Source organism: Taudactylus pleione, unplaced genomic scaffold (genome assembly GCF_031769625.1).
Source record: "Taudactylus pleione unplaced genomic scaffold, aTauple2 ptg000021l, whole genome shotgun sequence".
Taxonomy (NCBI): Eukaryota; Metazoa; Chordata; class Amphibia; order Anura; family Myobatrachidae; genus Taudactylus; species Taudactylus pleione.
In genome coordinates, this window is record NW_028284423.1 from 2,391,347 (window position 1) to 2,419,130 (window position 27,784).

The 27,784-nt window shown below is 42.4% G+C and overlaps 1 protein-coding gene across 2 annotated transcripts in view; it reads right to left on the minus strand.

Annotated features, from left to right (window-relative positions):
- Nucleotides 1–4,973: 4,973 nt before the first annotated feature.
- The window catches only part of FHIP1A (FHF complex subunit HOOK interacting protein 1A), a 312,507-nt gene continuing 289,696 nt past the window's right edge, over nt 4,974–27,784 (minus strand). For both annotated transcript variants that reach the window (XM_088448272.1, XM_088448280.1), the window contains 2 exons: nt 12,949–13,087; nt 4,974–8,352 (listed from right to left, as the gene is read on the minus strand). In XM_088448272.1, the coding sequence (XP_088304398.1) occupies nt 8,114–8,352; nt 12,949–13,087 (378 nt within the window). In that variant the 3' untranslated portion in view covers nt 4,974–8,113. The remainder of the gene's footprint in view (nt 8,353–12,948; nt 13,088–27,784) is intronic.

A 27,784-nucleotide genomic window follows, 5' to 3' on the forward strand; every position in this document is an offset into this window, starting at 1 on the left:
ACGGTACGGTAACATCGCAGATTTTCCTGTGCACCTCTATGGGCTTCGAAGGAAATGCTGCAATATTGGTGGCTGCAAATTGCCGGGGAAATGGTCCTCTGTAAATGACCGCCTGCTATTCAGGGGTGCTCAAATATAATGGCTAAATGTAGCTAAATATGTAAGCACCAGTTATTTCAGTTATATCTGTGTTTATTTGTTTGTTTTAAACTTTTGGATTACTTGCTTGTGATGACTTCTGTTATTTTACTAAAAGTTTTACTTAATAAATTAAATACTCAAAAAACTCAAAAGTTTTACTTATTAAATACTTGAAGAAAGTCCACAGTGTAAGTGATGATACATGTCTTACAGGACATATTATATAGGTGCACAGATGGCATACTGGGGGCATACAGAACACAGATACAGTGTAGGTGATGAAACGTGTGTTACAGGACAGATTATATAGGTGCACAGATGGCATACTGGGGGAGTACAGAACACAGATACAGTGTAAGTGATGATACGTGTGTTACAGGACAGATTATATAGGTGCACAGATGGCATACTGGGGGAGTACAGAACACAGATGCAGTGTAAAATGCCATATCTGTGCAACGGGCAGATGTACTAAGCTGTGGAAAATAATAAATTAGAGAGTGATAAAATACCAACCAATCAGCTCCTGTCATTTTTCAAACACATCCTGTAACATGACAGTTAGGAGCTGAGTGGCTGGTAGTTTATCACTCTCCAGTTGATCACCTATCATAGCTTAGTACATCTCCCCCCAAATGTAAAGAGCTCCCCCTTGGGTACACATCATGCTAGCTACAGTAGTTGCATCTGATTTAGGTTTTGAGTCCAACTAACGGCCTGATTCAGAGATGTAGGCTGATGCTGCCACAGATGCAAAATTGTACCCAGCGGCTGTGTGAGTAAATGCAAATGTCGCAGCCGCCAGAATTTATATAGAAATGCCCACCGGTAGCTTTGCAAATCCTAGCAACTGCATACAGAGACGCAGCATCGGTCGCAGCTTAGTTGATAATCGGCCTTCTGAGTAACCCTTGGGGCGCACAGAATGGCTGCGGGAACTGAGATGCCAAAGCCATTTTGACTGTGTATGGGATCACAGTCACAGATGGAGACATGCCTCAAAAACAATCCTGATACTCCTGCGTTTGAGTCGCCACCCCAGTTGCCATCTACAAACGGTTTCTGCCTGTCCATTACTTTGCAAATAAATCCTCACTGCTAGCGACATCGGTAATGAAACGTGACATATGCGCAGTGCACCCATAATCGCTCAACTGCACCTGCCCTAAATTCCTAATATAATCTGCTCATGTAAACTCTATAGTAAGGCAGAGTTATCATACAGCACAGGTTCTCAAACTCGGTCCTCAGGTCTCCAAGCAGTGCATGTTTTCCAGGTATCCTTACAGAAACACAAGTGAAATAATTAGCTCCACCTGTGGATCTTTGAAAATGTGTCAGTGGGTAATGAATACACCTGTGCACCAGCTGGGTGACCTGGAAAACGTGACTTGTGTTGAATCCTGAGGACCGAGTTCAACTGATATAGAGCAGTGGTTCTCAAACTCGGTCCTCAGGGCCCCACACAGGTTACATTTTCCAGGTCACCCCGCAGCTGCACAGGTGTATTCAGTACTCACTGGCACATTTTAAAAGATCCACTGGTGGAGCTAATTATTTCACTGATTCTTTGAGGAGACCTGGAAAACATGCACTGCTTGGGGTCCTGAGGATCGAGTTTGAGAACCTGGGATATAGAGTATTGCATAGTAGTATTGTCATCCTCAGGAATATGAATCGTGCACTGACTGTTACATTTGCAATACTTCCAAAAGATGTATGTAAGATTTATGCAGAACCATTAGGCAGGTTTCCAAGTTGGTGCTACCATGCCCCGTTTGTGTGTACATGCTGGACCTTAGTTTGTCCCGATTTCTGGCAGAACAAAGATTCAGGTATAATACTGTAGTTCAGTAGCACATACAATATTACAATATTGCTTTTTAATCTGTGAGGCTAAACTACAATGCATGCTTTCCAAGGGTGCAGTCCTTTGTTCATCTACTCCCCAGAACATCATCATACCAAATTTGAACAAGCAAATAGTTAAAGCTTATATTTTATTTTATGCATGTTCGTTATTTATAAACTGTCAACATATTATGCTGCACTTTACAGCGAATTTTCAGTCATTCACAAAAATTCCAATATTGTACAAGTAAATCGTGCTTACTTGTCATCCTTAGGGTCAGTTATGTGGTGGTGGACAGGGTTCTGCTTCTGTTTGTCCATATATTTTATGATTGGCAGCCACCAGCACTAGTTTTGCCAATTACATTGAACAAAAATATTTTGATCCGGTCCCCGACCCATGGCACCCCTGCAAATGCCCCATGGCACCCATTTTGGGAACCACAGGGATAAATAATTGAACAGAAGCCAATTAACCTGCCAGAATGTCTATGAACAATGGGAGGAAACCCATGCAGACACAAGGATACACCATAAATTCACCAATCTGTTTCCATCTCACCTTCAACTCGCCATTTTATATCCTCCTCCCATCCCTACCTGCGCTGCTCCTCACCTTTGGAACTCCTTGTCCCTCTGGGAGGAACTCCTCCCAGACTCTCCCAACATACAATACTTCTAACACTCCATCAAAATCTTCCACATCATGCTTGCCTATCCCCTCCCCCCCCCTTAGACCCTCTTGTCAACTTCCTCCATCCACTTGTGTCCTATTTGCACTCCCGCTAGAACGCAAGCTGTCTTGGGAAGTGTCCTCTCTACTCTATAGGCCATATTCAATGTGGGAGCGAAAAGTCCATGCTGGACTTTTCGCTCCACATCGCAGGTTTTCCGGGGATAAAGTATCGGGCGCATGCCCGCTTTATCCCCGTATTCAATTAGAAAGGCAGATTTTTTTTTTTTTTTTTTTTGACAGTTTATTTTTTTTATGACATTCCCAGGGGTGCGGGCTATTTTTTTAAGCCTGCACCCCTAAACCCTAATTCTGCACTTTTTTTCACCACCTATTTCAGTGGTGAAAAGTTATCCCCGTTTGTCTTTGAAATTGAATAAGGGATAATTAAAACAGGCAAAAATTACGTCATCGGCGATAAATCATCGCCGATTCCGACATTTCGCTTCAAAATGAATATGGCCCTATGTCTCATGTCTGTCCACCTCGCACAACATCTCAATCTGGATTTTATACTGTTTGTTCGTTCACTCACTTGCATGAAATTCATAGTTGTTGTGTCTGTGCCAGATTGTAATTGCTACCTCATAATTATCCACGTGTTGCTATGCTTGTATTCATGTGTATTCATGTGTCTGTTACAGATGTGTCTACATACACTTACTGTATCCTCAAATCACGCAAAATAGCCCTGTTTATCTGGCCACGGATATAGCTACTTAGCCGCTCCAAAACACTAATCCTAAGTACCTAGTACACTATTTGTAAACTAAGATGCAAAACTGAGGAAAAAGTAGCAAAGTTGAGGACAAAGCAAATTTGAGGAAAAACAGCGCAGGACGGGAATCACACTAGGTATCTAATGCCTTAGGGCGCAAAAGGGATAGGTGTATAAGGTCACACCTGTATTATGTTTATTATATTCATGTATCTGTAAGATGTAAGTCACATATGTAAAATGATGGTCCGATTCGGAATCTATGGCAGCACAAATAGGGAAAGAAACCAAGGGCGCTGCTCATTTTTAGAATTACAAATGTGTTAATAACAAAATGAATTTCCCTATAATTAGAAATACAATTATTCAATATCAATAATATTCTCATTTACATAAAAAAAATAGGACCCAATGAACACTTTTCTTGGTTGGTATTGGTGTTGCATTACGCTACAAGAGATGTATGTAGAGAGGAACATTACCCACTGTAAAGAAGATAATTCCAACTTTGGAAGGAATTAGTAGGAAAGATGTTACCAATGAGGTAGTGGGCATTACATGAGAATTTACATGCGGCATTGGCTGTCACAAACAACTGATTGATGTGACTTGTTACAGGTCACACAACTGAAGTCTCTAGTGTAGTCTCAATCGTACAATTGCCTGTGATACTGATTGTTTTGTGCTTCAATTTACGGATTCTGGGTATTTTGTCACAGCTCACAGATAGAAAACCCCATTGTGGCACAGTTCTTACAGAACTGAATTGTATATTTACATAGGAACTTGCATATAAGGACTATGTATTAGAATTCTCTTATATCATATTACATTTTTGTCCATCCTCTCAACACATTAAAACACTCACTTCTAGATAATATGGAAATAAATAATGGAAAACTGATTCAATCTGCTGGATTGTTCTGTAAACATCCACTTGCTCTGCCTACTTGGAAGACTAGATCTGTGAACTGGTTTATATATGAGGTATCATAGATCAGTACGTAGGAGTTATATCTTATATGTAATACATTGGTTGTAACATCTGAATTATGCCTCAGATCTGGAGTACAGACAGCCTATCAGTAATGAGAATGATTTTGTTGTTTGTGTTTGGAGGCTATCAAGGTCAAGTCATGATCTATTTCAGTGTAAGTGCTAACATTATACATAATTACTGGAAATTACAGCGCTTTTATACCAGAGCACTTCAAAAGGCACTATGTAATATGCAGGCTTACAGTATTTCGGTCTGTTGGGCAGCAGAGATGGGTTCTAGATCTTCTACAACAAAAATCAATTAAAAGGAAGTGTGAAAATATATTACACTTGCTAAATATTTACTATATGTGGCTAATACAAACATTTAAAATACCAGTAGATTGTTAAGTATCACTCTGAGGTTAATGCAGAATAATAAATTACTTGAAACAAGTTATATATAATTTCTCCATAACATCAGATACCACTGTTGATATTCGCATTTACAGTATTCAGTTTTACTAAACAAAGCACAACAAGAAACATCAGTGAGGTTTTTATATTGTTTATATTATGATATATATTATGCAGAACTTATAAGGTGCAATAACAATGCAGGATACAACATCAGAACAGAAAACATATCCTGTATACCCTAGATGAGAAGGTAAATACTAATTCCATAACAATATGCTTATACTTAAGAGATTTAAAAAGAAAAACGAAAACAAAAAAACCTTGCATAGGAATGGAGACAATGTATATTGTGCAAAACATTTAATAAGGCTTTGTAGGACTACACCTATCACTCTGAAGTCACATTTATCATCCTGTCATGTGTGTAGACACAGCAACAATCTTCCTGTGAATAGTAAAATTCCAAACCTAACTGCTCATAATGTGATTCCTCTCAGCCAATGACTGCGTCAGCCTGAGTATGCAGCGGTCACATTATAGGAAACATGGGGCAGCTGAGATCCCTTTAGGCCACCTGGTTAAAGACAAGATTGCCCAATTTGGCCTTTGCTTAATCAGCCAAGACCAGATTTGGTCATTTGGTGATATGGCTAAATAATCAGGTTGCAATGGCCAGCCAAAAAGGCTACTTTAAAAGCAAATAACACAAATGTGCTATAACATGTAACCAAACATTTTGTCTAACTTACACAAGGCTTCTAATATCTGACCAAATAAGGCCATTGCGCTGGTCACCCACAGTAAATGATTTGTCAGTTTGGCCAACCATTACACAGCGTGTGACCGTCCTATGATAAGAACATGGACACAGCTGGCGTCCATTGCAAACCATTTGTATTAAAACATTGCAGTGTGATTGGCTCTGTGCAATGTGGCCCTCCATGTGTGTCGCTAAGTGATTGCAATGATCTATGATCACAGGGCAAAGTGTGCAGAGTCCTTTACAAAAGAAAAACATGTTGTTCCTGGACCTCCTGCAGGCAGCTGTGCTAAGGCACGTCTTTGGTATAAGGCCGCTACTTAGTGCACTAGATAGGGCTGGAGTACTGTGCACAACTATCACTGTGTAAGCTTATACATTAGGTGTTTACCTGAAACAAATCTAAGCAGGGTTATATGTATTACTACATTCTATAGCAAGAGAGCTATCAAGTACTTACCAAATGCGTTCTTAATGATTAAAACTATTATGGTTGTTCCCAGACATTAAAAAGATGGCGCTATTCACCTGACCTTATTGCCTCATTTTTTAAAGACTACATGTTTGCTTAAATATTATATGAGCATCTTCATGTGCATCAACCTGATGAGAGCAATGCAGTGTGTTCTCGTCTGAGGATATTGGGATTACATTATTAGGTTTCCTGTATTAACAGTTCTTACACCAGGTTAGGCAGATGCAGGGACAGATACAGGCATTTAGCCATCAAGACAAACAACCATATAACAATATGCGCAATGATGTTGATAATTTGCCAGCTCTTCAACCCAATTCCCTACAAGTGGAGCAATGCCTGGGTAAGGCTATAGCTATGCTTCAGTGTGTTGAAACTATACAAAGCTGCCTATATATCATGTGGCCCTGAACAGCGGATTAGAACAATGCCTGGAAGTAGTTCCCACTTTTTCAGAAATGATTGCACTCACAAATAACTTGTTACACCTCTAATACCCCCCAACCTGTCCCTCCGCAACCCACAATAACAGGGCAAGGCTCATATCATATCACAAAGTGGTGAGGAATGTCTGGTCTAATCCTGAGCATATAAATAACACAAGGCACATAGAGCAGGCTAATATCAGTCATATATATATATATATATATATATATATATATATATGACTGAGGGCTTGTATTAATAGAGCAGCACAAGCATGGCTTGGTTCCACAGTGTGCTTTGTTTTTATTATTTACAATTATTTTTCATTTCTTTTTTTATAACAGGAATTCTGCATTTTGCTCCATGGTGATACAGTAAATGGGTAGGATTGGTGGCTACAATGTGCTTCTGTGTATTTTTTTTACTAATTCTAGGTAGTGCTTATTTCCCTGGTTCATTTCAAAGGAAAAAATATTTGGCACTTGACAGCAACACTACTAAATCGCTAACATTTTTATTGAGTGTAAATACAGTGCAGTTTCTACTCTGATTTGTTTACATGCTATTATTTGGTGTTATATATAGGCGTCCTTCACCTGCATTGCATTACTTTTTTCATCCATTCCCAGAGACTCACCCGGAGGGAATTACCAGCTAGAGTTCTGTGCTGATTACCAAGGCTTTCTCAAAAACTTTGATACAGTGGAATCCTGCATACACTATAACTGTCAATTCAGCACCCATATCTAATGGTGATAGCTAAGTGACACGTTCCTTTACTGACTGATACTGTACACTGACTACTAGCGATATTCATCTGTTTGTGTTACTCAATTTACAGCCAAATTGGTCCCTAGGATGCATATAGAGAATATATATAGGCTTAAGAATGCATATATAAACTTGCATTAGTATTTTTCAGCCTATGTCAACAGGCACATTTAATAACAAGTTATTCCTCTTAAGCCTATATAAAAAAAAAAATGAAGTTACTAAAATTGATCATGGTTGACATCCAAGATTTGAAAGTCCGTCATGACAATGCTTATTTGATAACTGTCTCAATTTCATTAGGCTCCAAAGCTGGTGATTAAGGAAGAAGCCCAGTTAATTATGTTAATAGAACAGGTAGTATATGCCACTTAGTGCACAATTCATTACGTATTTCGATTAACAACTGGACTCTTGGAATTTTGGGCATTACATAGTGGAAGCAATATTCGTAAACTTGGATCTTCTATGACAGGATGGACACTGGAGACCTAGTTTGACTAAGGAACAAGGCAATAAAAATGCATCTTAATATACAAACATAGATGATAAAGCACAAAGGGTACAGAGTCAAAGTGCCATTGTTATATATGAATAGGGTTATGAATATTAAACCCACATACTGTAGGAAAAACAACCACCATAGTCAGATGGACCACAAACCTCATTTTCTATCAAGTATTACAGGAAGTAGTAAAAGCTAACCTGCGAATAAGATATTCAACACTATGCTAAACTAACCCTAGTTAAAAAAGAGAAACCAGGTAGTTTTCATTTAGAACAAAATCCAACATAAAAAGAATAAAACAATATTTAAAATCTACATAAAACAAACATTTGTTAAAAATAGTTCCCAATCATATAATATAGCACAGAATGTTCCTGGGCCAAAGCGGCAAGTTCTTTCAAGAATTCCGGAAATATGGCGGCTGCGAGAACTGCGTTTCTGGTGTGTTTTGAGACTGTAGGAAGAGGAGGCAATATATTTGCTCTTTGTTCCTTATATTTCTGTACCACAATTTGTGAATTGTCCCCAGTACTTGTTTCTTTGCCTCCATTCACATTCACCGGTGAATTATCTACGAGAAAATAGTAATTGTTAGATCTATAGAGCATTAGGCATAATAGCGCATATACGTAAAGAATAGAAATCCTACTGCAGTACATGTTAACTATTTTAGATGAAAAGAAGGTTACATTTTTTAAAGGTAAATATTTTTGATAGTGAACAAAAAAGTGGACACCAAACAAATTGAAAGCAAGTGCTTCCACACAGGTATGGCTCATGTGTTAATTAAGCATATACCATCCACGCATGTCCAAAGTCATGTATACAAATACAGAACTGTCCTAGTGAAGAACTCATTGACTATGAAGCATAGGCTATTGTTTGGACACATTTGGCACCAGATTTAGTGAATGAAGACTGCTCAACTTGCTAATGTTTCATGAGCAACATTGTTTTCAATCACTCTTAGGGAAAATATCATCATAATGATTGAGACAGCAGGCAAATGTTGTCCATGAAAATACAAAGACGCATATGCACCTGTTAGGACTCGGAGGTGTATCAATTGCGGGTGCTGACACCTGGTGCCAAATAGGCACTAATGGTGATGATGATGGTGATGGGCAATAGTTTCCGCTTGGCTGAGTAAGTCTTACTATTATTATTGTGGCTGCTGTGAACTATTCATACTAATTGATATTTGCAATCTGGACAGTAAAGGAAATTCCCATTTGTTTTTTTAAAGTGGAAGACAACAGTGTCACAATACTGTGTAAGCTACCAATCAGATATTTGTCAAAAACATGAGGCGAGCAAGGCCGGTTACCCACTGCCATTCAAACATCTCATATGATTTTAGTTCAGGTGCAATGAGTGGAAACATACATAAAATAAATCTTATTTTTCCATTGTATCCATACTCATTTAAGTTTATTTGTGTGTGTTTTCCCCAGGACACATTTTTTGGGAAGCAGCATGTACGATTTCAAAGCATGTCAGCGAGCTTGAAAAAAAGTCTGTTACTTACCATCTATGGGAGCATATTGTGTACATACAGTACCTACTGGGGGTTACCACAAGTGCTTTAACCAAAGTTGTGCTGTACAGTATCTTTCCCATTCATGTCAATGGCCAATTCATTTCAACAGGGTTGTGCACAACATATAGAAACCTTTATTAAAATTAATGGCCCTTAGACATGAACCACACAACCCAGGGGTGCCAAGAAGAGCTTCAGTGCTTTTCAGCTCTAGGTTGTGTGACAAAAACAGTAGAAAGGTTGTCAAGGGGAAAAATACTGTATATGCCCCATGTTTGTAGCTTCTGCCTGGTATACAGACGCTGATTAACAGCCCTGTTGCCAGACCACCAGTGAGGCTGATAAAGGGTGTGTCAGTCTCTGTAGTCAGCCTCTCACTGCCTAGAGAACAGGTCCTGTTGACACTGTGAACATTGAATGTAAGTGTTGTGTTAAAGACTTCTGTTTTGTGAGAGGGACGTTACGCTGCATTACAAGTTTAAACGTTTACCCCAGGAGACGGCACTCTTACCCTGATCTTACCACAACTGATAATCTGAGTGTGAATGGAGCAGGCTAGGTTTTTTTTTTCCTCTGGCTCCATCTCTTTATAAGTCTACAACCCTGCACTGACCAGCTTTGGATGTTCCACTGTGCTGCTGACAGTGGATCCACAGTGGGGGTGTAGTAGGTATTACCGGCGGCCGCATGGCAGGTGGTTCAAATCCCGACAGCGGCAGCCTGACAAGGGTGAAGAGCCCGATCGTCCCTAAGGTAAGTATCGCTAACCTAATTCCCCCCTAACCCTCCCTTAGGGGTGCCTAACCCTAACCTCCCCCGCAAGTGCCTAACCCTAATCCCCATCTAAGTGCCTAAACCTAACCCCCCCTTCCCCGCAGCCTTAGCGTAAATCCCCCTAAGTGCCTAACCCTAACCTCCCCCCGGGGTGCCTAACCCTAATCCCCCCCTTCCCTAGCCTAAACCTAACTCTCCCATGGGGTGCCTAACCCTAAGCCCCCCTGGAGCCCTAAACCTAACCCCCAGCGGCTGTCCGCACCCAACTTACCTTCATTCAGTATGCCGGGTGTCGGTCTTCCGGCGTATGGTTAATGACAGTTTTCGATGCCTGTCATTAGTACAATGCTGGGATTAGAAAGTTTGGAAGCCGGCGGTCGGTGCATTTAGACCGTCGGTTAACAGACTACATCCCCACAGTGGACATTTTAATGGTTAGATACAGGCCCGACCAGTATTAATTTTCAGTCTACCGGGAGGACCTAAAACTACTTTAGTGGAAATCTCCCCAGTCATGTTAGCACTTGTATTGATTAAGTAATTGGTAGGGTAGTGCTTTGTTTATTTTCTTGTGGAGTTTATCTAATTAAATTCAATAGCCCATCATTAAAATGGGCTTTCTACACTCTTTAAACCTCATTGAAATTACAGGTTTTTTTTGTATTAATTGTAAAAGCTACATAATGTTTGCATTCAGAATACATTTCCAAACACTTCTCGTACATATCAACTGCAGGTATACCACATGTGAATTGGCCTACAGTTGCCAAATATTCAAGAACTCTATAAAAAGAGAATTTGAAAGCGTGGGGGATAATAAATGATGCATTCCATCCAAGCCATGGCTTATTTAGTTTGTTGCCCCTGAACATATGGTATAGGTCAATATTATGTTGCACCACTCAATTAAAAAATAGTTTCTTTCCAACAGTTAGTAATAGGCTAATTAGTAAATACTGCACTGTGATTAAGGTTTTAGGTAGCTGTTTTTCTTTTTTTATCATTAGAGATGCCTTGCAAACATGTTTCTTTGGCAGTTGATGTACTGTGAATTTGTTAAAGACAATAAAGTTATTGATTGATTGAATAGTTTATTGTAGCGCTTATATATTTTCACATGCTTTCTATTATGCATATGCTCTGCCAGTGCCAAACCAGCCTTAGGGAAGGAAAGATGCTGCAGAAGGGCATCGCTGCTAAACAAAAAGTCATAATGACAGCAGCAGCACAAATAATAATGACAAAGTGATGTGTAGAATAGAAAATTTAAATGCCATCAATCCCTGGCTGAATGTACAGTATGCTATCGTAGCAGTAGGCCTGTATTCGGGTGAACCTGTCTGTGCAGAGGGCTCTGTTCTGATGGCAAAAGTCAGTATATTGAAGCATGCTAACTTACCATACTGCAGTGTAAACTAATTCTATTAACTTTTAGTTACCGTATAAAGCACAATTATATTCAGGGGAGAGAATGCAAATAAACATTATTTTTTTAAAGAGGAAGAGGACGTGTTTGTTAGAGCCTATAGCATAATGGTCTCAAAGGGAAGTGATACAAAAATAGTACAAATGTACATGTGAAGGCATAGGGGTGCAAATCTGTCTGATACTAAAGCCGGGTACACACTGTAGCGATATGTACCCAGAAGATATGGCGGCAGATGGCCCAATATAACGTATCCGCAGTAACACATCAGAACGATGTAATGAAGGACGGAAATATCCTTAGTTCTGTTCTTCATTAACCTGCCTGGCGCCGCATGCGACATAGTCCAGTTGGCCTACACGGCCAACCGGAAGATATCATTAAGGACCGAAGGACTGCGCAGATCGGCCATATTATACACTGAACGATCCGGCCAATGTGTGGTTCTAATCGGGATGTAGGCGGCCAGAAGAATGACAGCCAGAATCTCGACCAAACTAGGTAAGTGTTTTAACACTAACCCACCCCCCCTGCAGCCTACCCCTAACCCCCTGCAGCCTAACCCTCCCCCCTGCAGCTTAACCCTAACTCTCCCACTAACCCTCCCCCCACAGCCTGAACCCTAAGCCTCCCCCTGCAGCCTATCCCTAACCCTCCCCCCCTGCAGCCTAACCCTCCCCCCTGCAGCTTAACCCTAACTCTCCCACTAACCCTCCCCCCACAGCCTGAACCCTAAGCCTCCCCCTGCAGCCTAACCCTCCCCCTGCACCTAACCCTAACTCTCCCACTAACCCTTCCCCCACAGCATAACCCTAAGCCTGCCCCTGCAGCCTAACCCTCTCCCCCTGCAGCCTAACCCTCCCCCTGCACCTAACCCTAACTCTCCCACTAACCCTTCCCCCACAGCATAACCCTAAGCCTGCCCCTGCAGCCTAACCCTCCCCCCCTGCAGCCTAACCCTCCCCCTGCACCTAACCCTAACTCTCCCACTAACTCTTCCCCCACAGCATAACCCTAAGCCTTCCCCTGCAGCCTAACCCTTACCTTCGGAATTCTGGCCCGGCAGTCTGGATTCTGGAATCGGGATTCCAGCTGCTGTTGAGATTCCGGCGCTGGTATTCTGAGCGGCAGCATCCCGACCGCTATATCCCGTACTGAATGCATTGTATTTTATTATACTGTTTTGCCTGTATATCAGTTATGAGACATGACACATGCTAATAGACTAAACTTTTACCATAATAAATAATAATAGTCATCAGCTGCTCTCACAGTGAAACTACTGCTCCCAATATTCTGGTTAGTGGACAGAGAACGTGTTTTATGAGTAAGATGTTCCCTGCTTGACACTGTGTACAATTGTGAACTTGCTAAGCACAAACTCAAAATGCCTTAAGGTGCACATACTAATATGAGGAGTACTGTACCTTTGATTAACACATCGTCAGATTCGTGACTCATGTCCATGCGATCCAGCAGGTATTGTTGAGCTTCCGCAAGTAACATAGGAAAATTTTCTTCTATAGTAGCAAATTGTTCAATTTTCTGTCTGACAGAGGCCAGAACCTGGAAACGAAGAGGGAAAAATATATGTCATTTATGGTTTTCCTTGCGGAGATTACTTTTCTCTTCAGATGTTTAGAAATGGGATGAGTTGATTTCATGAGGTGATGAATGAGCGATTTTCCAACAAAATAGCCTTGAAAGTCCCAGAAGAGACTGAACCCAGAACAGAGAGAAGCGAGTGTCTGTGTCATGATGGAGCCTCTAATATAACTGGCAGCTCACTTGACATCCCGAGCACTGAAACTAAATGATCATTTGAATCCTGCTCTACTTTCTCAGCTATAACTGCTCCAAATACAAGTCCGGGGCTCACTGCCAGGATACATTGGAGGATTTCACCAGTAACAAGATTTATCTCTTACTGTATCTTTTCAGTTCTTATGACTGGAAAGTCAGAAGAGAAATGACATTACCCATATGCTCATTATACTGTGTCAATCACAATAAAAATGATACAGGATGAAATTGCTGTATATCACAAACATAGCAACAAGGGATTTTATTCATTTGGCACAGGATGTCATCCAACTTCATTGTACACAGAACGACAAATTATGTAATCACTAACTGACCATGATGGATGTATGAGATAGATAATAATAAACAACAAATCACACATTTAAAAGACAATTATCTAATTGTACTATTTTCCCAGCATATCATCAGTATTGTTTATCTCATTCATTTATCAGGCTTCTGCTGGGAGAAAACCCCTTGATTCCACTGCTAGCAGGATTCCAAGCATTACCTCCTCCATTACTTCCCAACATATATAACAATATTGGCTTTAAAAGTCGAGGAGTTTTGTTGTGTTTCTGCCCCAATATAATCCAATATGTAATTTTAAAACCAGACCTTTTAATTATGTAAAGTTGTAAACAATCAATTTTAATGAAGTTAATACAACTTTATTTTATTTGTGAGACTAATACTGAGAATGTCAGGCTATACTTTCCATCTCCCAATGTAGCGACTTGTCAGCAGTGAAAACAGTGCAGACTGAAAAAGAAAGATACATTTTATTGAGGTCAATTAAAGGAGCATATCCACTAATAGACATAGAAATGAGAGCACAATCACGACATTGTAATCGTGCTGTCGTTTCATAGTCTGTGATATGCCTACACTGAGCATTCAGTCATTCAGTGTAGGCACATCCATCATCCCCGTACATGCTGAACCTGACGTGATCGTCAGGTTGATCAGCATGTACGGGCGATGATGTTAAAAACGACCAGCAGGTACGTGCATCGCTGGCCGTTTTTGACATTTAAATGCCCGCTTTGTGGCCGATTACTGAGCAATTGCACGATTACGATGTCGTAATCGTGCAATCGCTCTCTAAGGTCGCGTAGGGAGTACGCACCTTAAGACATAGGGCCTATTTGTTATGCCGGGTATCCATTACCCAATTACATAGCGCCATTATATGATTACGCCATCATAATCGGGCATACATCAGGGATGTAAATGTCGGAAACGACCAGCGATGTGCGCTCCCGATGGTCGTTTCCGACATAAATCATCGCCCGAACATGCTGGTCAACCTGACGATAACGTCAGGTTGAGCATGTTAGGGGATGATGGATGTGCCTACACTGAATGACTGCTCGTTCAGTGTAGGCACAGCACCAGACTGTGAAATGACTGCACAATTACAATGTCGTAATAGTGCAGTCGTTTCTATGTCTGCTAGTGGATGTGCAGTCGTTTCTATGTCTGCTAGTGGATGTGCCCTATTAGGTCTCTGAAAATGAACATACCTTATCGCCGTAATATTAGAATGTTGTCTGGGGGGCTTTTTATAATGGTGGTGATATAGGGACAGCTGCTCCAATAAACAGCTGTCTTAGCAAATGCAAAACCCTTTACTGAGCAGCTAATCTCAGCAGCAAAAGTACCACTGCCGGGTTCTGTCCCATCAGTGTGCCGGAACATGTGTACCTGTAGACTGTGTGTACACACAGAAGAGTGGGAAATCTTCCCATGGCAAAGAGCATTCTAACACACGCTAAAGATGCTGTTTACCATCTGAGACAAACTCTGAAAACTTTTGGTTTCGGAGTTTGATAAATTACACAATCATAACATTCCCTACTCTGTATGGGGATGGTTGTGTCCTGATGTTGGCTCCTTCATAAATAGCATGTGTCCACATACATCTATCCTCCGTGCGCTCGGTAGTGTTTACGTTCACATTTTTAACTTCAAATGTGTTTTATTCGCAACGGTTATGCAAATAGATAGCACAAACAGCTTCTGCTGATTAAAATGATATGCATCATGCCTATGTTCTGTGAGCGAGTGCAGGTGTATGTGCATACGAATCACTACAGAGCCGAAACTAGGATATCTGTCACCCGGTGCAAGGCAGCAATTTTGCGCCCCCTCCCTTCCTGTACCTCTGGAGTTTGTCCTTGCTTCTCCATAAAGCAGTGCACTACTCAGACGTCCCTGGTATAGTGACTTACATTATTCCATACACCATAATGCCCATTACACATTATGCCACATACTGTAATGCCTATTACCAAAGCGCCACTTACATATTTGCCCGACACCACTTTATGCCCTACAGTAATGCTTCTAATTACTTTAAAATGACCTCCTCGTTGCCAGGGGGTTTATGCTTGTTGCCAGGGGTTACATGCTCGTTGCCATGCGGTTTCATGCTCGTTGCCAGGGGTTACATGCTCATTGCCAGGGGGTTTCATGCTTGTTGTCAGGGGATTTATGCTTGTTACCAGGGGTTCCATGCTCATTGCCATGGGGTTTATGCTCATTGCCAGTGGTTACATGCTCGGTGCCAGGGGGTTTCATGCTTGTTGTCAGGGGATTTATGCTTGTTACCAGGGGTTCAATGCTCGTTGCCAGGGGTTACATGCTCGTTGCCAGGGGGTTTCATGCTTGTTGTCAGGGGATTTATGCTTGTTACCAGGGGTTTCATGCTCGTTGCCAGGAGTTACATGCTCGTTGCCATGGGGTTTCATGCTCGTTGCCAGGAGTTACATGCTCGTTGCCATGGGGTTCCATGCTCGTTGCCAGGGATTACATGCTCATTGCCATGGGGTTTATGCTCATTTCCAGGGGGGTTTATGCTCGTTGCCAGGGGATTTGAAGGGAGAAGATGCAGCTCTCAGCATCTTCGCCCTGCAGCGCCAGCGTTCCCGGCACTTCCGGGAACGCTGTGTGCATTGCGCTCTGCTAACAGACACTAGAGGTCCAGTAGGACCTCTAGCATCTGTCTCTTCCTTGGTGGCGGCCATTTTTGGATGGCCGTTTTCAGCAGAGTCCATGCGGACGGCCAGTCCGCATGGAATCTGCTGAAAACGGCCATCCAAAAATGGCCGCCGCCAAGGAAGAGACAGACACTAGAGGTGCAGTAAGAACCTCTAGCATTAGTCTCCTATTTGGCGGCGGCGGCCATTTTCAGATGTCCGAGTCAGCTTTTTCACCCCCCCCCCGCAATCCCCACCCGGTGCACGTGCACCTCTAGCCCCCCCTAGTTGCGGCCCTGATCACTACATTACAGTATTACAGCCGCTGACACTGTAACGTAGCGTTTCACATGCAGATACACCTGCAGTCGCTCACAGAACATAGGCATGCTGCATATCATTTTAATCAGCAGAAGCTGCTTGTGCTAACTATTCACATCACTGTGTGAATAAGATGGATTTGAAGGTAAACGAAAAGATGCTCAGCGCTACCGAGTCATGCCATGGCATGGCGCAACTAGAAAGGCTGTTTAGCGCGCAAGGAGGCTATATGTATGTGATCACATCTGTACTCTAGGGTTAATTTTTATCAGAAACCAATTAACCTACAGTGTACTAGTATGATTTGTATTGTGGGAGGAAACCAAAGTACAAGGAGGAAAGCCACACAAACATGAGGTGAAAATACAAACTCCACACACAGGGCCTTTGTGGGAATCAAACCCAGGACCTCACACCAGTGCTGGGAGCAGCAAGCTAATCGTCACACCGCATAAATAGCTACATTACATAAATCATGTGGAAATTGTTATTTCTGCATAAATATCATTGCCAAAGAACTTGCTAAATATGCCCCAGATACAGCAACTGCCAATGTTATAAAAGTGAAGAGGAAAGGCATTCATATAGTTTATTTAGCGTAGGACTCAGTACATTGGTTTAAAAATAGGAACGAGAAGTTGTTTTGTTAGACTGCTCAATGCTCAGAGGCCTGTAATCCATTGCAGGGTCTTAATAAAGACTGTCATTTCAAGTGGTTATCAGCAGACAGTGTAGTGGGTGTCACAGAGGTTTAGTAATTTTATCCTCCATTCCTGTGCGTCCATTACAAAAGAAAAAAATATTTTGTTGTCAAGGTGTACTAGATATCTATCAATTCAACAAAAAGAAGACACGGTAAAGGCAAAAAAGAATGTGCCTTTCACTGATCTGACATCTCTTCACTACCTGCTGACAGGAATTCTCTTTACCCAGGTCTCTAAATGCCAAAAATTCAATCATGTGTATGTCAGCAGAGGTTAACTTTACTGAATTCCAAACTACTTGCTGTGCATTTTAGACCTTTTAGTCAGATGTTACTATGGTATACCGAAGTAAAATTACAAGTATTTCATAAGTGTCAAAGGCTTTCATTGGTAATTACATTAAGTTTATGCAAAGAGTCAATATTTGCAGTGTTGACCCTTCTTTTTCAAGACCTCTGCAATTCGCCCTGGCATGCTGTCAATCAACTTCTGGGCCACATACTGACTGATGGCCGCCCATTCTTGCCTAATCAATGCTTGGAGTTTGTCTGAATTTGTGTGTTTTGTTTGTCCACCCGCTTCTTGAGGATTGACCAAAAGTTCTCAATGGGATTAAGGTCTGGGGAGTTTCCCGGCCATGGACCCAAAATTTTTATGTTTTGTTCCCCGAGCCACTTAGATATCATTTTTGCCTTATGGCAAGGTGCTCCATCATGCTGGAAAAGGCATTGTTCATCACCAAACTTTTCTTGGAAGGTTGGGAGAAGTTGCTCTTGGAGGATGTTTTGGTACCATTCTTTATTCGTGGCTGTGTACTTAGGAAAAATTGTGAGTGAGCCCAGTCCCTTGGCTGAGAAGCAACCCCACACATGAATGGTCTCAGGATGCTTTACTTTGTCATTCTCCATGGCTGTATATAAATATATATATATATATATATATATATATATATATATGTGTGTGTGTATGTGTGTGTTATCCCCTCTACCACTAAAGGGACACCAGGTTGCTAATTTCCTTGTGGTTTAGTGTACCTACTTATAATCTCCCACTAAATATTGAAGATACTTCAGTTATATCAGTGCCTCCACCCAAGTATTGGTTGTATGGATGGGCCTACTTGGCAAAACCCATAGTTATGTTATTTAGGCCTGCTTGGGTAAGCCAACCAATGTAATTATGTAACCTGATGGTATTTTATATGCAGTATAATAATTACACTTTTTAAAATAAAATACCTTTCTTTTCTCCTAGTTAACGTGCTTTCAATAATGGTGAACCGGTGGAACATGCACAAGTAATTGTTCATTTATTCCCATTAAGAAACATAACAATTATCAATATAATTGCCCCACAACCTAGAATATATCAATATACCTTTTATACATTTACTTCTGCATGCCATACAACAAAATACTGTAAGTATAATATGGAGAAACAATTAACCCTGTAACATCTAGGTATTATTAGTCCCTAATAAACACTGCAGTATGTTGGTGCACGCTGGGGCTCTTATATCTGATCAATTGTAAGTCTTTGAATTGGCTAGTTGACTATGGATCCAATATCCTTTATAAAAAAGGTGTTTATCAGTACTTCTATAGTGCCATCTGTAAAGTCTATTGCTGAATTGCTTAAGGGGGGTATCCACTAGACGATAAAGTTGAACGATTGAACGATAATGATAAAATCGTTTGATAATCGTTCAAACATCGTTTGAACATAGTTTGCAAATCGTGCAGTAATTGTTTCTAACGATGTACGATGTGCGCTCCCGCTGGTCGTTTGATCGTCTCCTCCATCGACTGAACATGCAGGTCAATTTCACTTGATTGCTTACAAATTGTTTACACATCGTTCACGCTGAACGATCAAACGATGAACCACTATCTGCCCACTATAGCTGAAAGCTCTCAATCACAGATTAAAACAACATAGTTTATTGTTAGATCTTTTGCAAATCGTTTGCAAATCTTTTGCAAATTGTTCAGAGTGGAAGATCATATTTCAAGGGAAACTTCAAGAGAAAATCGTTAAGAGGTTGGACAGGGATAAAATCGTCTAGTGGATGCCCCCCTTAATCCTGCTCCACTAGAGAGATGATTTGTATCCTTTAGATATGTATTTATCTTCTCCTTTCCACTACATATATTGGATAAGCTGCAATATGCACAGATACAGGGCCCGATTCAAACCCGCTCGCGAGCGCTGAGCGCTCGCAAGCGGGACGATGGTGCCCTAGTGCGCATGCGCACGACGGAGGGAGCTCCGTCGTGCGCATGCGCAAGACCCAGATAGCGACAGCCAAGCTGTCGCTCCGGGTCTCGCACCAAAGGGGGCGTGCTGTCGATGCTGAGTGACAGTACGCCCCCTTTGGTGGGCGTGGCTGCCAGACGGAGGCGTTCCCATGGGAACGCCTACCGTCTGGGTCCGGCCCCACTGACATCACTAGTGATGTCATTGGGAGTGATTTTGGCTCTGATAGAGCCAAAATCACTCCAGGGCTTGCGGTCACCGAGACCCTACTGCAGGGTCTCGTCGCAAGCCCGATGGTCGCGATGGTCTTGACCATCAAGACCATCATCATGGGCGCTCGCATAAGCTGTAGGTGGTAACCCACAGCTATGCGAGCGTCCAGGAGGACGCTCCAGAAGAAAAAAAAAAAACGCCCTGATTCAGAGCAGGCGCTCGTTCATAGCGTCTGGCTCTGAATCAGGCCCACTGTCCTTTCTTTAGTGATACTGTATCCACCAGAGCTCAGACACTAACAGTATCTTTCTCATCAGCAGTAATACAGTACTTTGTAGGACTGGTATATAGTTAGAGGGTTTCAATGGTAGCATTATAGTCTCTGGGCAGCTTAGTGCTAAGGCTTAAATAATGTCTGTATAAACCTGGGATGAAGTTACCAGTAGTGTAGTACCTGTCCTAATCAACTGATCAATTTCCTCCTTTCAGCCCTCTTATAATTAAGTGACGCTGTTCTAAATATAGGAGGGGCTCTGCCTCTGACTCCTTATTTATGTGAAGCCGTATGCTGCATAATAGGGTCTCTATACTGGGATAGATATGTGTCGTGCAGCTAGATAATTGTGTGAAGGCTCATCACACTTTCACTGTTCAGCGCCACTGTCTCCAATTCATATCCTGCCTTCTAGTGCTGGCCAATCAGTGCATGCTGATGCTCATTACCGGCTGCCCGCTGCTGCCCCCTTGCCACAGGGATTTTTTTAAATTCGGGAAAAGGGCTAAAATGTTTCCTCCCCTTAATCATGTCCTGCCTGACTGACTCATCGTGGCTGAAGCACAGTTCAATATTGAAACACCAACTGTCACCTCAAGTGCTGCCGAATATCACTGGCAGTTGGTGTGGATCCCCTATTTGAATAGTGAGGAAAGGGAATGTTTTACTACAGAGGTGAGAGAGGGAAATGTGTTACACCAGCAGTGAGAGGGGAATGTGTTACTATAGAGATGAGAGAAGGGAATGTGTTATTACACAGAGGAGGGAGGGGAATGTGTTACTACAGGGGTGAGTGGGGTAATGTGTTACTACAGAGGTGAGGGAGGAGAATGTTTTACTCCAGAGGTGAGGGTGGGGAATAAATTACTACAGGTGTGAGTGAGGGTAATGTGTTACTACAGGTGTGAGGGAGGGATTGTATTACAAGAGCAGTGAGAGGGGAATGTGTTACTACAAGTATGAACGGGGGTAATGTGTTACTACAGGTGTGAGTGTATTTCTACACAGGTGAGGGAGGGGAATGTTTAATGTGTTACAACATGGGAGAGGGAGAGAAATGTTAATTCACAGGTGAGCGAGGGTAATATCTTACTAAAGCTGTGATGCATTACTATAGAGGTGAAGGATTAATGTGTTACTGGAGTGGTGAGATGGAAATGAAAACTGTAAATATCTAAGGTCTACCCGGGTGAAAGTAGGCACACCAGCTAGTATATCTATATACACTATGGGGCATATACAGTTGGACGCAATGTTTAGCAAGATAAAAACTTTGCGGACCTCGCGCTCAATTCCGGAATACCATGGGTATGCGCACTCCCGCTACCCGCGGTATTCAATTAAAAAAATAAATAGTGGTCGCAGGGTTTTCAGCTCTGAAAACCCCGCGCCGCGTAAAAAGAAAAACAAAACACCTACCTGGCAAGGGTCTCCGCGGCTTCCAGTGGCTTCCCCTCTCTCTTCTTACTGGAGAGGGGGCTGCTGGGAGTCCCGGGGGCTGATGGGAGGACCAAGGGCTGCTGGGAGATGTATTCTCCTAGCGCCCATTCCGGGACACACACACACACTCATGCACACACACTCACTCATACACACTTACATACACCACACACACTGACATACTCACCCTGCTGCAGTAGAGCCGGCTCCTGACGCTGGATGCAGAAGAAGATGCAGAAGACAGCGCTTCGGAAGGTGAGTAATTAAGGACTAATTAAGCTAATTGGATACTTCCAATTGCTTAATTAGTCCTCAGGGGGGGTGCTGCGGGGGTGTCAGAGCAAGTCCCAGTGATTTTGCCTAAAATCATCGATTTTAGGAAAAATCATGCTTGCTCAGGAGGTGCGTGAAAAAAAACCTCCCGATGCGTGTTTTAAAAAAAAACACGCACCTAATAGAACAACAAAAAACCCGCACCTGCAGGAAAAACCTCGCAGGTGCGGGTTTTTTGCTATTCTCGCACACAATTGAATATGAAACATGAAAATCGGGGAGTATATGCCTTCCATGATGGAGATGCTCAACAAGCAGGGATTTTTCAAAATTCAACTCCTAAGGGGGTGAAAAGGGCTAAAATGTTTCCTCCCCCTGTGCAATGTCCTGACTGACTCATCGTGGCTGCATCACAGTTCAATATTCAAACACCAACTGTCACGCCAAGTTCTGCCAAACATCACTGGCAGTTGGTGTGGCTCCCTAATTTTAGTAGTGAGCGAAGGGAATGTGCTACTATAGAGGTGAGAGAGGAAAATGTGTTACAACAGCAATGAGAGGGGAATGTGTTACTATAGAGGTGAGGGAGGGGAATGTGCTACTACACTAAGTGAGGGAGGGAAATGTGTTACTACACTAAGTGAGGGAGGGAAATGTGTTACTACACAGGCGAGGGAGGGGAATGTCAATTGCCTTACTACATAGTAAGGGAAGGGAATGTGTTACAATATGGGCGAGGGAGGGGAATTTGTTGCTACTGGAGTAAATATCTAAGTTCTACCCACGTGAAATCGGATACATCAGCTAGTTTTATATATATATATATATATATATATATATATGTCAGGTGCATAAATATTGGGACATTGACAGAATGTTCATATTTTGGCCTCTATTCACCACCACAATGGCTTTGAAATGAAACAAACATGTGCTTTAACTGCAGACTTTCAGATTTAATTTGAGGGTAATTACATCCAAAACAGGTGAACGGTGTAGGAATTACAACGGTTTCTATATGTGCCTCCCACTTTTTAAGTGGCCAAAAGTAATGGGACAAACTAAACAATCCTAAACCTAACTTTCACTTTTTAATACTTTGTTGCAAATCCTTTGCAGGCAATTACAGCTTGAAGTCTGGAATGCATAGACATCACCAGATGCTGGGTTTCATCCCTGGTGATGCTCTGCCAGGCCTCTACTGCAAATGTCTTCAGTTCCTGCTTGTTCTTGGGGCATTTTCCCTTCAGTTTTGTCTTTATCAAGTGAAATGCATGCTCAATCGGATTCAGGTCAGGGGATTGACTTGGCCATTGCATAACATTCCACTTTTTAGCCTTAAAAAACTCTATGGTTGCTTTTGCAGTATGCTTCGGGTCATTGTCCATCTGCACTGTGAAGCGCCGTCCAATGAGTTCTGAAGCATTTGACTGAATGTGAGCATATAATATTGCCCGAAACAGAATTCACATCATCAATAAATACAAGGGAACCAGTTCCATTGGCAGCCATACATGCCCACGCCATGACACTACCACCACCATGCTTCAATGATGAGGTGGTATGTTTTGGATCATGAGCAGTTCCTTTCCTTCTCCATACTCTTCTCTTCCCATCACTCTGGTACAAGTTGATCTTTGTCTCATCTGTCCATAGGATGTTGTTCCAGAACTGTAATGGCTTTTTTAGATGTTGTTTGGCAAACTCTAATCTGGTCTTCCTGTTTTTGTGGCTCACCAATGGTTTGCATCTTGTGGTGAACCCTCTATATTCACTCTTGTGAAGTCTTCTCTTGATTGTTGACTTTGACACATATACATCTACCTCCTGGAGAGTGTTCTTGATTTGGCCAACTGTTGTGAAGGGGTTTTTCTTCACCAGGGAAATAATTATTTTGTCATCCACCACAGTTGTTTTCCGTGGTCTTCCGGGTCTTTTGGTGTTGCTGAGCTCTCCGGGCCGTTCTTTCTTTTTAAGAATGTTCCAAACAGTTGATTTGGCCACACCTAATGTTTTTGCTATCTCTCTGATGGGTTTGTTTTGATTTTTCAGCCTAATGATGGCTTGCTTCACTGATAGTGACAGCTCTTTGGATCTCATATTGAGAGTTAACAGCAACTGATTCAAAATGCAAATGTCACACCTAGAATCAACTCCAGACCTTTTACCTGCTTAATTGATAATGAAATAACTAGGGAATAGCCCACATCTGTCCATGAAATAGCTTTTGAGTTGATAGTCCCATTACTTTTGGCCCATTAAAAAGTGAGAGGCACATATTGAAACTGTTGTAATTCCTACACCGTTCACACGATTTGGATGTAATTACCCTCAAATTCCACAATGAGGCTTGGATTGATACCCACGGCACATGTGCGCAGCGCTGACTCCCGCGATAAAAACCGGGTGAGTCAGACTGTACAGTTACACTTCTGATGAAGCCGCTGAGCACTAAGGAGGCGGAGAAATGCATAAAGGGACTGTACTTTTTATATAACCAGCTGGCTGTTTCCACTGTATATCTCCCGGGGGAATAGTGAGTATAGGGTTTTTTGGAAAAACGGAGGATTGAACCTTATTGGCTCTTGGATGTCCACAGATGTGGACTTAAAACTCTTTTTTATGCCAACCAAAAGGTGTTACTAACATTGTGGATATAAATGAATAACTGATCCCTGATTGTCTGCAGATGTGGATTGAAGTTTGCTGTGTTGGGCTGTGTTGTCCAATCCAGACATGGTGTAATGTGCTCTGTCCAGGGGGGCAGTATTGCTCATCCAGGGGCCTGATGTTCTTCCCAGCAAGGGATGTGCTGTCTAGGGTTGTACTGTCCATTTAGTGTGCTGTACACCCAGGGATGTGCTGTCAGTATTGTGAGTTAAAGCACATCTTGTTTGTTTCATTTCAAAACTATTGTGGTGGTGAATAGAGGCCAAAATCTGAAAATTCTGTCAATGTCCCAATATTTATGGACCTGACTGTGTGTATATATATATATATATATATATATATATATGTATAGTAGGTGGTGCCAATGTACTCTGACATCTTAAAATGCCCAGACCTGCATCAGCTGTAACCTTGTAACGTCCCATGAGTCAGTTTGCACACCGGCTCGGCTGCTCATGGCATGGCGACATGAATTATCAGAGTTCAAACGGGGCATTATAGTGGGTGCCCGAAAGATGGGACATTCCATTTCCAAAGTTGTGCGGATATTCAACATTCCTTGATCTATGGTGTCACGTGTGTACCGGGAACACCTCAGGGAAGGCATTACCACCCACTTTGGACAGCGCAGTGGTTTAATAATCATGACCAGCGGCATCTGGCCAGAACTGACCGTGGTAACAGACAAGCGATATTGGTTAAAATCACATTCAAATCAATGCTGGAGGTAACAGATGCATAACCAGCAGGTCAGTTCAGCGTTCTTTAGCTTCCATGGGATATGGGAGCAGAAGACTCACAAGAGTGCCCCTCTGAAAACTATGACACAGGACACAGCGCCTCACCTGGGCTCGTGACATTGCTAACTGGACCTTGGAGGACAGGCAACATGTGGCGTGGTCCGGTGTGTCACAGTTCCAGTTGTTTTGGGCAGATGGTAGGGTTCAGGTCCCCAGTTGTCAACAAGGCACTGTGCAGGCTGGTGGTGGTTCTATAATGGTGTGGGGTGTATTCACGTGGCATGGGTTGGGTCCGCTGGTCTGCCTGAACACATCAATGACCGGTAACTGCTACTTTGCATTGCTTGATGACCATTTGCAGCCCTTGACATCATGTACCCCCACAATGATGGAATATTCCAGCAGGATAATGCACTATCATCGTTCCCAGGTTTTCCAGTATTGGTTCAAGGAGTATTGTGACTAAGACGCATTTTTTGACAAAAAAAAGACGCCCAATGCTAGCAGAGTTGCACGGGACCTGGTGGCTCACTCACGCCAGGCATGTTGCGCTGCATGGCAAATTGAGGCTAGATGTAGGAGGCTACATCTGTATGTGGGTGTACAAATCAAAGTGAATACAGATTGTAAGCTCCACTGGGTCATGGACTGATGTGAATAACTAAAATATTCTCTGTAAAGCGCTGCAGAATATGTACGCACTACATAAATAAATAATAGTGTCATATTGGCCCCACGCTCTCCCCCATGGACCTGCAATTCATGGCATTATGCTCCATATCCTGTCCAATTCATTAGGAAGTGGGCAGGATGCGAGAGGGTCACCCTCTCTTCCGTCAAATTGGAGTCTCCAGGATGTTCAGGAAAAGTAAGAAACTACAGTACTGTGCAAAAGGTTTAGGCAAGTGTGGAAAAAATGCTGCAAGGTAAGAATGCTTTCAAAAATAGAAGTGTTAAAAGTTTATTTTTTATCAATTAAACTGCAAAGTGAATGAACAGAAGAGAAATCTGAATTAAATCAATATTTGGTGTGACCACCCTATGCCTTCCAAACAGCATTAATTCTTTTAGGTACGCTTGTATAAAGCCAGGGATTTTGTAGCATTATAGTCAGGTGTATGATTAACCAATCTGCATATATTTTAAATATGGGCAGAGTGGGCCCTAGGCATAGGCAATCTAAGCAAATGCCTAGGGCAAATGCCCACACACACACACACACACACACACACACCTCTTTCATGAAGCTGCCTGTGATGCAGTAGTCAGGAATATTTTTCCTGCTACACAGCCTTCCTCCGATGCCTCGCCGGCGGCCGTCTACGGTCCCACCCACTGAAGCTCCGGCAGCACCCCCCTCCCACCCGACCGCAGGTAAAATACATCACATAGCAGCGCAGCCCTCACTCACTGTGCCACACAGTGTCTCGGCGCCGCTCCATGTGATGTCACCTAGGTGACACCCCCACAAATACATCATTGAGCACTACAGCCAAGCAGGAGTTCAGCCTCAGCTCCGTGAAGGCTGCCCAACTAGCCGGGTGACTGATCCTGATTCCATAACTTCAGTGTCAGTCCTACTGCTGCTGATCGGGTGTCGTTACCTTCTGGCTGCTGCTACTGATCTTTTGAAGGTATGCAATCATTCACACAAGTTATATTTTCTGAAGTAGAAATTTATATTTTTGGATACAATGGTGGTGTGTATGTCTGGGTATATATACTAACATATATATATATACATATATATATATATATATATATACACACACACATATGCTGAATATAATATAACTGCCTGTTATCTCAGACTCCGACAGCCCCCCCCCCCTTCCCTGGCTGATCCCACCCCCCTGCTGTACTCCTTCTCCACCCACTCCGTCGTAGCCACATCCTGAATCCTGAACCACATCCCATCATGGCTCCTTGTCAACATCCCATTTCACCCCACCACTCATAAACTTACCCTTCCTCTCCAAAGGCTGTGCCGTCTCCCTCACACTTGGAGCCATTTGGGGTGTCAAACTTAGGGGACATGACAGCCTTACACAATTATGTTGTGTATGTATGTATATATATATATATATATATATATATATACACACACACACAGTATATATAAATATATTTTATAGATATGTATATCTATGTGTGATATAGCTGCTGAAGATTGATGATGAGAGTGCTATAACCAAGAATATATTATACTCAATATCCTTGCTCCTCTGACCTGCATTCAGGTCTGACGGACGACACTGTTAGCGAGGGCTATGCTGCGGAATGTAGCATGGCCCCCAACGTCACTACTTGGCGATGCTGACACCCCCTCGGGTCCCGTCGCTAACGAGGTCTGTACACAATAGACATTGTTTAGTGTGTACTGGCCATAAGATTGGTGGTGAGATTATCTGCTAGGGGGCACCAGTCAAAATTTTGCCTAGGGCACCAAATTGGCTAGGGCCGGCTCTGAATATGGGGGCACTCTGCTGGTATATAATCGGGAAACCGACTGCTTTAATACTGACAGCCGGCTTCCCGACTGTCATATCCCGGCGAGGGTGAAATGCCGGGTGTCTATATCTAGAAGC